This window comes from Clarias gariepinus, chromosome 17 (genome assembly GCF_024256425.1).
Source record: "Clarias gariepinus isolate MV-2021 ecotype Netherlands chromosome 17, CGAR_prim_01v2, whole genome shotgun sequence".
NCBI lineage: Eukaryota > Metazoa > Chordata > Actinopteri > Siluriformes > Clariidae > Clarias > Clarias gariepinus.
In genome coordinates this window covers 23456289-23470405 of record NC_071116.1, presented here as the reverse complement: position 1 = coordinate 23470405, position 14117 = coordinate 23456289, and the positions used below count along the sequence as shown (strand labels likewise).

General features: G+C 38.7%; 1 protein-coding gene and 1 long non-coding RNA gene across 4 annotated transcripts in view; both read left to right on the top strand.

Moving 5' to 3' along the window:
- The window catches only part of bmp1b (bone morphogenetic protein 1b), a 29678-nt gene extending 22957 nt beyond the window's left edge, over positions 1-6721 (top strand). For all 3 annotated transcript variants that reach the window (XM_053516382.1, XM_053516381.1, XM_053516383.1), the window contains 5 exons: positions 1939-2066; positions 3354-3567; positions 4571-4821; positions 5758-5947; positions 5986-6721. In XM_053516382.1, coding sequence (XP_053372357.1) covers positions 1939-2066; positions 3354-3567; positions 4571-4821; positions 5758-5901 — 737 coding nt within the window. In that variant the 3' untranslated portion in view covers positions 5902-5947; positions 5986-6721. The remainder of the gene's footprint in view (positions 1-1938; positions 2067-3353; positions 3568-4570; positions 4822-5757; positions 5948-5985) is intronic.
- Positions 6722-10008: 3287 nt separating this feature from the next.
- Positions 10009-11833, top strand: LOC128545517 (uncharacterized). The gene is made up of 3 exons (XR_008365868.1): positions 10009-10202; positions 11465-11597; positions 11770-11833. It is a non-coding gene; the product is annotated as an uncharacterized LOC128545517 (long non-coding RNA).
- Positions 11834-14117: the final 2284 nt, after the last annotated feature.

Below are 14117 nucleotides of genomic sequence, written 5' to 3'. Positions count from 1 at the left end.
GCATAAAAAACTTTTATAAAGAGCAATAAAATAAACAGTCAATATTTGGAGTGAAAACTCATTGCTTAATATCAAGAGTTTTAAACACAGATTTGTGCAGTTTTATAAGAAAACAGTTGTTAGGTTTTACTGAACTTGCTGGAGAATATGAGTTCTTCTGGTAACTTTGTCACACACGCTCCTTTCTATTTTTATACAAATCCCAGGAGTGTACATTAGGTTTTTTGTTTCCAAACAAAATTTTCAAATTTTCTATTGTAGTCACTCCGGGAGTAATTACTGTAACGACAGGTATGTATCTGGGTAATAGTACTGTTATACGATTTGGATGTTGTGCCATAAATACCATGTTATACACTTAGCTATGTGGAATACTGTAGTGTAAGAACTTGTGATGGAGTTGGCTTGTAGATACAACGCTAAAAAACACACGAGTGATTGTGTGTTAATGAGACATGAGATACATGCGCTGTTGCATTTGCTTTGTCAGGATTTATCCGCTATTCATGCTATAATCTTAGAGTACAACTGTGGGTTCATGCATGAACTAAAGTTAAATGAGGCATACTAATACTATAATAGCAAGCTGTCTTCAGGTATAAAGTAAAACTAAAACTGGGATAGTGCCTTATTTAAAAGTTTTTATATAATTTATAATGTGTCTTATGATCTTCAACAATCTTTGTTATCAGAAAGGTTTTGTACAGTACTGTATGGGTGCAACCAAATTCAACACATCTCTTCTTTATTAAATTTGCTGCCACTAATTTCCTTGTGACTCATTATAAAACCACAAAGCATTATAAACATAAAAAAGTTTTAAAGTGTCTAGTTTATTATTTTAATAAAAATCTACCAAAACTGTGGGAGATGAAGTTAAAGCTTTTAGGAAAAAAAAAAAAAAAGTACTGAATAACTGTTTTAATCGTAATGTCCGTTTTTTTTCATTATAATAAAATACATATACACACAGTATATACACACAGTATATTATATTATATATATATTTATAATAATTATATATGCTTACATTGTAACATTCAATGAAACAGCTAAACTTACTGCGACATGTTTCCTCAGGTTAGAAGTCGAGTTTTTACATTAATACTGACACCACAGTATGTATTGTGTACAGTAAGCGAAACATTGCTTTGTATATGGGGTGTTCATCCTCTTCTGTTGTAGAATTGGAGACAGATCCCTCTGCTAATTTTATATTTTCATTCGTTTTTTTCCTGCTATGCCACCAGTTTGTGTGTGGTCATGTGACCACATGTGGTTATTGTGACTGCGGCTGAAAAGTAATGAGTCGAGTGTAGCCGGATGTAGCGGAGTAAGAGTAGCGTTTCTTCTTCACAAACCTACTCAAGTAAAAGTAAAAAGTATGGTGCATTAGAACTACTCACAGAAGTAATTTTTTTTCAAAAAGTTACTCAAGTAAATGTAACTCGTTACTCCCCACCTCTGGTAGTAATAAATATATAATGATTAAATATGTTTTTTTTTTTTTTTCTTTTTTCTACTGGCTTCTTCTGCTTAACACTGAACAATATTAACACTATATTAACAGTACACTGATGTTATCCATTTAACATTTGAATTCTACTGAAGCCTATAACTGCAGCACTGCACCATTTAACATTTACTACTGTATACTGTCATTATAATGAAACTAATATTCAGTTAGTGCACACAAGCAATCATAAACATTGAATACAAATGCAACCACTGGAATATTAACAGTAATGATGAAACATAAAAACAAGAACATTTTGCATGAGTGGGATAATTTTTGTTTTTGTTTAAATAAAGTAAGGGGACCAACAAGCACTATTTAAGACTTAGCATTTCTGATATTTTTATCAGACATAATTATCTGATTTATAATTATTTTTTTCTGTTTGTTTTTTCATTGTTTGGTTGTGATGGCGAGTTCAGCCGGTTGTGACCATGTGATTTCCAGCATGCCTGTATCCATTATGAGCCCCAACTGGCCAGATAAATATCCCAATAAGAAGGTGTGCACTTGGGCCCTAACCACTACACCAGGCCACCGGATCAAACTGGTAGGTCCATGTTTCCTGTTCATTTTCCTACTAGTGTTGTAACTCCTAAGCCAGATGACACTCTCTGTCAAAGACCATGAAGTCTTAAAAATATCAAAGAATCCAGCGGGAAGGAAAAATTTTCCAAATGTGCATATAGCACTAATTTCCTATCATGCACATGATCACTCACTCACTAGATCCAGTGAGATTTATTACTTTGTTCGATCAGATTGCACAGATATCACCTGCTGACTACATTGTCACTGCCTTTGTCGGGTTGGTATAAATACCAGGACATGCACAGTGCTTTTCATCAGGAAGTCATGGTGTGAGAAATTGGATCAGTATTTATACTCATTTCTCAGAACATGACATGTTCGCACTGATAACCCGCTGCATGCGCGCCATAACCCTAGTAGGCACTAGAAGAATGTAACATGAACTTAATGCAGTCATAGCTGGCATGTTTCTGCCAAATTGTACAAGTTATTACTGCATTCACCAAATTTTTTGCAAATGTAGTGGGAACGTGGCTTAGTTTCATTTCTGCCAAAGACTGAACAAAAGAACCCTAGCCTTTTCTGTCATGTGATTTTTGACAACAGGAAGTGTCATGATGTAGTTATAAACCATAATATGATGGATGTTCAAGTCAAACTGGGACTTACAGCTGGGAATTTCTTGTCAGTGAAGGCGTGAAATCAATTGACACTAACAGAAGACTTTAAGCAAAAACATTTAAATGGTGCAAACGTTTTAAAGAACTTTAAACACCCGTGAATGATGATCCTGAATGATGGGGCTCAGAGCCCACATCTTGTGAACGTTCAGCCAGTGGAACATCTGACCATTGAAAATTATTGGATAACTTGTTGCAAACTTGCAGAAGAAACACATCTCTCTGTGGGAAGTGTCATTCATAATTTTCATTAACACAATACACAAACTTGGGTGGAAAATATTTCCACATCATCAAACAGTCCTGACTTTGCTCCAAGCCATTTCAACATGCTTGGGCCATGAAGTTCCTGGAGGCCAGCTTTTCAGACATGAAGCGAGCAGTCTGAACATGGCTCCGGCGTACTGAGTAAAACTTTCTACCTTGATGGTATCCGAGCACTAGTGAAACACTGGGATAAGTGCATTAGTGTAGCAGGAGATTATAAAGTCTCTTTAAATGAGTTTTGTTATTCTGCACAATTATCAATTAAGTCCTGATTTGACTTGAACACCCCTCGTATAACTTTAAGCAGGTTCTGAAAATATAGTCTAGCTTTTTACTAAATATGGATTTTCTTGATTTAGGCCTTTAATGAGATCGACATGGAGAGCCATCTTGAATGTTCCTACGATCATCTGGATGTTTATAACGGCCCTGACGATGCCTCACCCAGATTGGGCCGTTTTTGTGGAAGCAAAAAACCACCACCTGTTATTTCCAGTGCCAATAAGATGTTTCTTCAGTTTTTCTCTGATAATTCAGTACAGAAACGAGGCTTCGAGGTGTCTTTTACAACAGGTATATGATTTCTTAAACCAAAATGTTTCCAAGGAGCAAAGTCCTTCAAATCACTGTTAAAGTTTGTTTTAAAATGACACTTTATTACATTACTAAATGGGTTTAGTTTAGAATGTAATATCCATTTGTCTGGCTCTCCCATGGAATTGGCTCTCATGAAGACCATCTGAGGGAAACAAGACCAAAAAAGTTCATTTAGAGTTACCAGCCTCAGAAATCATTAATTAACAAACAGTACCTCAGATTAGAGCCGTTGTAAAGGCTTTACAGAGAATAAGTAGCAGATGCATCTCAATATCAACTGTTTAAAAGAGATTATTATATATTTTGGATGCCTTCAGCATTGTTTTACAGTGTAGAAAGAAATGAAAATCAGGAAAGACCATGAAATTAGACGATGTGTCTAAACTTTTTATTGCAAATGGTGACATTTTTGGGTGTGTACAACTACTAAATGCTAGCTTAACCAAAATGTAAATTGTTATTGTTATTATTATTATTATTATTATTATTATTATTATTATGTTATTATTATATATTATTAAGTGAATACATTAGAACCACAAGTAAATATATTAAAACCATAAGCTAAGTATATTGTAGCCATGAATTAGGTAACTTTAGCCCATTATGATTTGGAAATGTCTTACTTAACTCATGGCCTTCAGTTACATACAGTATTTGGCACAAAATTGCGAAACAAACCTTTTCTTAGCAGCACCATAGAATTATGCAATATACTGTAACTTTATTTTTTTTATTGTTTTTATTTTTATAACAGATAAACAGATCATCACATTTATATTTGTTTATATTTATTTATATGGCTTATAAATAAAAGAAAAAAAGATAAGCTTATAATTTATTAATGATACCAATATAACCTTTGACCTCATTTCTTTTGCGTACAAGAACCCAAAAGAAATCTCACATGTAACAAATTCAACATCTTGCATTATTTTTTAGTAATCTGTCTTTTTTTTTCTTCTGTTCTTCTCTGAAGAGTGTGGTGGAGCTCTGAAGGCTGAGGTGGAGCCGGGAGATCTGTACTCACACGCTCAGTTTGGTGATAATAACTACAGCCCAGCCGAGGAGTGCGAGTGGGTAATTTCAGCCGAGAAAGGATTTGGAGTTAAGCTCATCTTCATCATCTTTGATTTGGAGGATGAGGCAGAGTGCACCTATGATTACCTGGAGCTGTTTGATGGAGCTGACACTAAAGCGCCATGCCTTGGGCGATACTGTGGATCTGGGGTGAGGATTTTATTCATCTCTGTCTTCCACCAATATCCCTCTAAAACCTTTTAATTTCTATAAAAATAGTAAAACATTAGTTTCACCATCAACCCCCCTCAACAGGCTTACCCAAGTCACCTGAAACTCTCTTTAAAAAAGTCCAATAAATTCCCCAATGACGTCTATCTCCTTAATACTTCTGATCTAATTCTCTCGTAACATCCAGCTAAAAACACTGATCCTATAACGTAAATCCTCACAAAACTCCCGAGCTGTTAGAAGATGATGGAGGTAAGGATGCAAATGAGGCCATGGATTTATTAAACATATCTTTATAGAACTCGATATAAGGACAGGAACAATGTTGGAAACTCATGCTAATGCTAAAACTTTTAACTAGCAGTCAGCATTTACCCAAAACTTAGCATTAGCATAGCATCCTGGTACAAGATAGCGCACTAAATAAAACACAAGACAAATACAACAGTGAACTTACTAGTTGCTTACTAATCTAACTTTATACACCTATGTAACAAAAAAAATGAATGAATAAAAAGATTAATGCCATCAGGATCACATTCTTAGAAGAAGAAAAAAAAAGAAAGTAAAGCAGATCAAAAACAGATCAAAGCATGCGGTTGTTATCTCTTTATTTATTAATTTTATGTACTTGGCAAAATACAAGCCAGTCTAATTTATGTCTAACCTGCCAGGGCGCTGTACACATAGAGTCGCTGCCTGAGGGGGTAAAATCATGTAGCACAGCACTAGAGCAAAAATTACAGCAAAAGTCAAGACACATAACAGAGGTTAAAGCTGTGCAATCAGGCCAAGCAGTCTGTAATAACTGACTGTGATTATTTGTGCTTCATAACGTAAAGAGTGTTGACTTTCCTACACTTCACTGAAAGAAATATACGTTAACGATATACTTTATATATTTTGTCACTGCAGCCTCCAGATGAGATTTACTCAGCTGGTGATGGCATCGTCATCAAGTTCCACACAGACGATACCATCAGTAAAAAAGGATTTCACATCCAATACACCAGCATTAAATTTCAAGACACACTTCACACCAGTAACACCAGTAAGTGACTGAGTGCAGTGTTCTGGGGCTTTTTCCTCCCATGAACTGGCCCACCTCCCATGAACTGGCCCACCTCCCATGAACTAGCCCACCATAAACTTTAGTTTTTTTGTTTGTCTGTTTGTGGAAATCTTTCTACACTGCCAAGAAGAAGGTGTACAAGGACACTTTTTTTTTCTTTCTTTCTTTTTTTTTTTACATTTCAGGAAATATGAAGTACCTCAATTAGCAGGATGTTATGACTTGACTAGGAACAAGCTAACAAGTGATCAAAGCTCATAGTATCCAAAATGCTTACTGAAACCATTACACGTTTACATCAAACGGACTTTTGGCCAGTGTGATATTTATAGATGACTAACAAAAAGGGGATGAGCTAAAACCTATAGTATTGTCCATCTTGGTCTTTCTCAACACATACTTTAGTATCACTCAATACCAAAAACAGCCATGTAGCAGACGAACGCTTATGTCAGGTCTTTTGATCATTTTCTTTGTGTATTAAAATTACATTTGATTATTTAATTAGACGATTATCCTACCTGAACCAGACACTATCACACATGATCATTTTAGTTATGTAGACGACATGCTGCTAAACTAGAAGCTTTAAGCGTTCCTTGCTTTCTAACCTTGTAGCACCACTGCAAACCTAAAAAACGAAAAAACACACCAAAAGTTAATTTCATGCACCAGACATGTCTAAGTTAATTGATTATGTTTATGGTAAATAAAAAGTTTTCAATTGTCCCAGTACTTATTTTGTTAACTTATTTATGTATCTTTTGGATTTGTCATTAAAGTTTTTTTCATTAAAATGGAAAAATTCTGGAACTTGGGTGATGAGTTAAAATGATTAATAAAAAATTTCCAAGATCATGTCTGTCTTTATTGTGTCTTTTTGAAATCAAAAAGTGATTTTTGTTGTCTTGTCGCTTACTTGTTGCATAATCTGTGAACTGGCTCTCTTTGGGATTAATATGGTTCCATCCATCCATGGAGTCTGAAACCACCTGAAACATGAACTATAAATAGACAAACTAATCAAAGTAAGCAAAGTGTATGTGTATACAACTGAGACAATGTTACTGTGACAGGTGATGTGCAATGGATACTGGGAACTAAACTCCAGGACAAATCCCAACATAAGAGTCCTACTGAATACAAACACGAGACCACTCAGGGAAACCATGACAATCCTGTCCGAATCAGGGTTTAGCTGAGTGAACTGCATTCTTTAGTCTGTTGTTTCCTTTCAAGTCCTTAAACGAGCTTTGTGTGTCTTTCTGATCAGGCTGTTACAGGTTTTAAAAAAGAGCTGAAGTACTTACTTTGGGATCCCGGTCATACAGACCGTCTATGCCCCTTACTGTTTAACAGTGGGACTGTAGATGTGCTTTTGTAGTTACACTACAGTAAGTCTGCTCTTTTATGCTGTGTAAGTCTTTTAAACTAAACTGGATGTTGTATTGTGGTGGTCATCTTCTGTACCTAAACATTATTACGTTTAGCTATCGTTTATTCGGTTTTTAGGAATCTACATTTTACTTTATTTATCATTTATTATAAAATAGGAAGTATGTTTAACGAAAAACGTGTACCACTACTATGGAGGACAGGAAACTTCGACCAAACTAATGAATGTTAGATGTCATACTGACAGATTAATCTGTAAGGAGTGAATGAGAGAACATTAACCAGTTGTCCAAATATAGTCTGAAAAAGGAGACCTTTCCAGGGACAGAGAGGAAAAGTCTAAGCTTAGCTAAGGATAAGACAAAATTTGCTCAATAAAGCTATGTGAGAATACAAATAGAATCATTAAATAGATAGATAGATAGATAGATAGATAGATAGATAGATAGATAGATAGATAGATAGATAGATAGATATTCATTTCTCTAAATAATCCCCTGCTACACTAATGCACTTATGTGAGTTTTTTACTAGTGCTTCGATACCATCAAGGTATTAAAACATTTTCAGTATGCCAGAGACATGACCAGACTGCCTGCTTCAGGTCTGAAATACTGGCCTCCCAGGAATTCCTTTAATGGTCCAAAGATGTGGAAATGGCTTGGAGCAAGGTCAGGACAGTACTTCTACTGTCCTGGGATGCAGCAGTAACTCTCACGCGAGATCCTGTTGTGTACAGTTCCCACAGACAGATACGTCTCTTCCAAATTGGCAACAAGTTATTTGTCAGTTTTCAAGGATCAGGTCTTACATTCGCTGTATTTGTTTATGGGAACGACTGTGTTGGGCCACCTTGGCTGTAATCGTCTTTCACAGCCTCCTTTAAAACATTCGCATCATTGGAATGTTTTACTGCAGCTAAGAATCTCATCACTGTATGAGATTTATCACTGTTGAAGTCATTTATAAATGTCAATAAGTCAATGTCAATCCTTCATTCACAAGAAATTTCATCAGTTTGACTTGACTGCCCTTTGTAAAAAAATATTCCTGTCAGTGAGGTAGGAGGAAAGCCACTCTAGAGCAGAACAAGAGATTTTATCCCTTTGACTAATTAAGATACGGTGGTCGACGCTATTGAACACGGCACTGAGACCCAGCAGATCTAACACTGAGCATTCTCCAGCATCACTATGCATTACAAGGTCTTTGTGAACTTTACATATAACCTAAAATGGGAGGTGAAGTAAACAGGAAACCCAATGAACCCATGAGAGAGCCTGGAAACTGTCCCGAGTCAAAGGCACAGTGCATTAACCTGGAGCACACTCCAAATGGCTGCATTCATTCGAACAAATTTTCAATTCCCAGAAGTTGAGTTTCATCTTTTTTTTAAGTGGTTTATTGATTTAGTCCAGAAAATCCCCCCACTGGAGTACAAATTGGATTTGTGCAAATGAATTTCTGGAAAAAAAGAAGAAAGATGTTAAAAAAAAAGTCATGAGAGCGGAACCATTCACACACCCCACGTTAAAAACACACGCATTTCTTAATGTGCTTTTTGTTGTTGTTGACCACCACATGGTGTGTGTCAGCCGTGCTATAACCTAGCCTACTGTTTCCCACACAGTGGTTTCCAGATTGCCAGAAAATTAAACACAGCTCATTAAACTGACCCAAAGCAGGTCAATTTTATATTTGTGTAAATTTGTCTACTTGTAATGTCTACAGTATCTTACATTCGTAATGGGTTTGTCTTTATAGAAGTACATTGGTCACAAGGGGTTGTGTTGCCAGCCTTACCCCTGATTTTATTCACACAATACAGGCGATTTGGGAACAGAAATGAGCCTAACCTGCATGTCTTTAGGCTGTGCGAGGAAACCGGAGTACCTGGGAACACAGGGAGAACATGCAAATTCCATGCACACAGATCAAAGACGGGAATTGAACCAATGTCTTGGAGGTTATACATTTGTATCTTTTTTGATATGTACACTTGATAACTCAATATTAAATTTTTAAAACATCCAAACCCGATTTTTAACTAATTAAAACCATGCTGTTTTATAACCAGGGTTTACAGCGTTATCTTTATTGCAGTGTTTGAATGCATTGAAATATTGACAGCGGGTCATAGATCTCTGCTGATAATGGATTATATAATGTTCTGATAGTAAAAATGCATAACATGTGTTCATCTACTTCACATGTTTTTTTCTCATTTGCCTCATATTTCCTGTATAATATGATTTTCTAGTGATATTAATATACAGTAGTGAAGCATGTCTATGTTAGTGTTAAGTGTTTTTTTCATGTTACTGTATCAGCATAAATATTGCAGGATTAACAAAGTATTGCTCTGTCTAAGCAATTACAGGCTACGACCAAGACATAAGATTTTACACTCAGGAGAAAGTAGTAATCTGGAAAAAACAATACTTCAAGGTTCTCTTACCTGTGGTTATCTCTACCATGACTTTTACAAGCAAATTCAAACTCATGAGTCAACTCTAATGTTTTTTTACTTGTTTTTACATGTCATTAATTCGTAAACCTGTTGAACTAGTGATTAGGAAATATATCAGTCTTTTGACTGCTCCCATTAAGGCGTCACAACAGCAGTCCATCCGACTTATAACACTTTTTACACCGGATGCCCTTCCTGATGCAACCCTCCTAGGATTGGGACAAGTACTGCATCCGGAGACTGGGGTTTGTGCATTGGGTGGAAATTGAATCCGGTCCTTCCACATGGCAGACGAGGAACCTTCTACAGAATCACCAATGCCTCTGTCTAGAAATAAAAGATTTTTTCGTTATCAAGGTGGATCATATAGACAAACCACCTGTTATATTTATAAACTGTAATGGAACAATCAGTTGAACAAAGGTAAGTTATCTGTATAAGGTTATACCTTTAATCTCCAGTTACAGTAGTTGCAAGAGAAATTGCATAAAATATAATGGAAAATAATGACGCATTACATATAGAACTGATATCGCAGTCAATAAAAGCTGTGCTGTGATTTGAAATATTTTATGTGTGAGAAATGCAGTCTAACCCCTTTACTAATTTGTTTATGTCAATGGCTGGCTAATGAAAAAAACAACACTGTACAGTATATACTGAAGTTTCACAAGCTTGAAAACGTTATGATGTTCTACTCTATGTCCCGTCAGGTTGTTTATAATGATATAGACTATCAAACAAAGTGGAAACACCCTTTAATTTAGTGTTTTAATACTTTTAATTATTTAAATGTTGCAAATACGACTTTAAAAGAATATACAATAATAGTATTTTTTTAAAATCTCATGTTTATAAAATGCTGCTGTCGAATGTGTTCATTATTCCATTCTTTCTGCAATGAAAATGAATGGAAAGTCACCACTCCGGTCTAGGTGGTGAGAGCACTGAGGTCGTTCCACTAAGCCACCAGGAAAACCTGTTAATGAGGAGAGCAAAAGCACATACTGTACTGTACAATAGATGCATTTACAGTAAATGCACATATTGTTCGTGACCTCATAAATGCAGTCAGATGTAGATGCAGAGCGGAAATTAAGTGCTAGTAATGTTCTAAATAAAATTTTGAGATTCTGTTGTTTTGAGGTTGTATTTGCAACATGGTTTAAAACCCCAGCAGCACAGATCTGTGCCAGCAACACAGCATAGGGCAATAACCATCAAAAAAATAAAGGAAAAAAGTGCTTACTGTATATGGAAGCCTTTCTGGAGTGTGTTAACAGAGAGGATTTCCAGGTATGTTTATAATGTGTAAATTTGACTACAATCAAAATATGGTAATGTCATGAAATGTGCAACACTCAAAATATTTTTTTTTATAATTTTTTGGTCATCGAAACAACTGATCATGTGTATGTATGCTATTTCTTGCCTATGTAACATGTTTGTATATTTGGGTAAAATTAAATAAAAAAAATTTCATCATATTGAAAAAAGGTTATGTAACTCTATACTGCACAATCCTGAGCCCTATATATGTTTATTTAAAGAAAAAAAATTGCTTAAAAGTTTTAAAGGCTATGGATTACTTAATCAATATTATATGATGTCATTTTTATTAAAATCAATTTTAATGTTGTATCCTAATTACACCTAATGTATATGATGATATCATCCAACATTAGAGTTCTTGCTGGGACTGACACAGCTCCAGAAGTTACTGAGCTTCACTACCTGAAACAGGAAAAAACCTGTGAAACTATCAATGATGTCATCAACTCTTTACAGATCTAGGCTCCATACAAGAATGACCAGAAGGTAGGCATTTTTGAGAAAAGCTATAATAGAGGCACTTCTAAAGGTTGTGAGAGAAGGCATGTTGCCAGTTATGACAACTTAATTTAGATTCTTAGCTTGAGCCTGTAACCATTTATATTAATAACATACACTTTCTGTATCATGTTTCTTTACACTTCCCTCCTTCATCTAGGAGCCTGTGTAGTCCAACTAAGTACCGTGGACGCCTCTGGTAATTACCCTTGTATTTATTCCCATTTTACAACTTTGGTAGGATCTCAAGTCAACAGCAGGTGAGGGAGGGGGGGATCACGCCATCCAAAGGAAAATCCACAGTGGGGAAAAGAGGGGGGATCACGCCATCCAAAGGGAAATCCACAGTGGGGAAGAGAGGGGGGATCACGCCATCCAAAGGGAAATCCACAGTGGGGAAGAGAGGGGGGATCACGCCATCCAAAGGGAAATCCACAGTGGGGAAGAGAGGGGGGATCACGCCATCCGAAGGAAAATCCACAGTGGGGAAGAGAGGGGGGATCACGCCATCCGAAGGGAAATCCACAGTGAGGAAGAGAAGGGGATCACGCCATCCGAAGGGAAATCCACATTGGGGTAAAGAGGGGGGATCACGCCATCCGAAGGAAAATCCACAGTGGGGAAGAGACGTTGATCACGCCATCCAAAGGGAAATCCACAGTGGGGAAGAGAGGGGGGGATCACGTCATCCGAAGGAAAATCCACAGTGGGAAAGAGAGGGGGGATCACGCCATCCGAAGGGAAATCCACAGTGGGGAAGAGAAGGGGATCACGCCATCTGAAAAGAAATCCACATTGGGGAAAAGAGGGGGGATCACGCCATCCGAAGGCAAATCCACAGTGGGGAAGAGAGGCGGGATCACGCCATCCAAAAGGAAATCCACAGTGGGGAAGAGAGGGGGGATCACGCCATCTGAAAGGAAAATCCACAGTGGGGAAGAGAGGGGGATCACGCCATCCAAAGGGAAATCCACAGTGGGGAAGAGAGGGGGGATCACGCCATCCAAAGGGAAATCCACAGTGGGGAAGAGAGGGGGGATCACGCCATCCAAAGGGAAATCCACAGTGGGGAAGAGAGGGGGGATCACGCCATCCAAAGGGAAATCCACAGTGGGGAAGAGAGGGGGGATCACGCCATCCGAAGGAAAATCCACAGTGGGGAAGAGAGGGGGGATCACGCCATCCGAAGGGAAATCCACAGTGAGGAAGAGAAGGGGATCACGCCATCCGAAGGGAAATCCACATTGGGGTAAAGAGGGGGGATCACGCCATCCGAAGGAAAATCCACAGTGGGGAAGAGACGTTGATCACGCCATCCAAAGGGAAATCCACAGTGGGGAAGAGAGGGGGGGATCACGTCATCCGAAGGAAAATCCACAGTGGGAAAGAGAGGGGGGATCACGCCATCCGAAGGGAAATCCACAGTGGGGAAGAGAAGGGGATCACGCCATCTGAAAAGAAATCCACATTGGGGAAAAGAGGGGGGATCACGCCATCCGAAGGCAAATCCACAGTGGGGAAGAGAGGCGGGATCACGCCATCCAAAAGGAAATCCACAGTGGGGAAGAGAGGGGGGATCACGCCATCTGAAAGGAAAATCCACAGTGGGGAAGAGAAGGGGATCACGCCATCCAAAGGGAAATCCACAGTGGGGAAGAGAGGGGGGATCACGCCATCCAAAGGGAAATCCACAGTGGGGAAGAGAGGGGGGATCACGCCATCCAAAGGGAAATCCACATTGGGGAAAAGAGGGGGGATCACGCCATCCGAAGGAAAATCCACAGTGGGGAAGAGAGGGGGGATCACGCCATCCAAAGGGAAATCCACAGTGGGGAAGAGACGTTGATCACGCCATCCAAAGGGAAATCCACAGTGGGGAAGAGAGGGGGGATCACGTCATCCGAAGGAAAATCCACAGTGGGAAAGAGAGGCGGGATCACGCCATCCGAAGGGAAATCCACAGTGGGGAAGAGAAGGGGATCACGCCATCTGAAAAGAAATCCACATTGGGGAAAAGAGGGGGGATCACGCCATCCGAAGGCAAATCCACAGTGGGGAAGAGAGGCGGGATCACGCCATCCAAAAGGAAATCCACAGTGGGGAAGAGAGGGGGGATCACGCCATCTGAAAGGAAAATCCACAGTGGGGAAGAGAGGGGGATCACGCCATCCAAAGGGAAATCCACAGTGGGGAAGAGAGGGGGGATCATGCCATCCAAAGGGAAATCCACAGTGGGGAAGAGAGGGGGGATCACGCCATCCAAAGGGAAATCCACAGTGGGGAAGAGAGGTGGGATCACGCCATCCAAAGGGAAATCCACAGTGGGGAAGAGAGGTGGGATTACGCCATCCAAAGGGAAATCCACAGTGGTAAGAGAGGGGGGATCACACCACCCAAAGGGAAATCCACAGTGGGGAAGAGAGGGGGGATCACGCCATCCGAAGGAAAATCCACAGTGGGGAAGAGAGGGGGGATCACGCCATCCAAAGGGAAATCCACAGTGGGGAA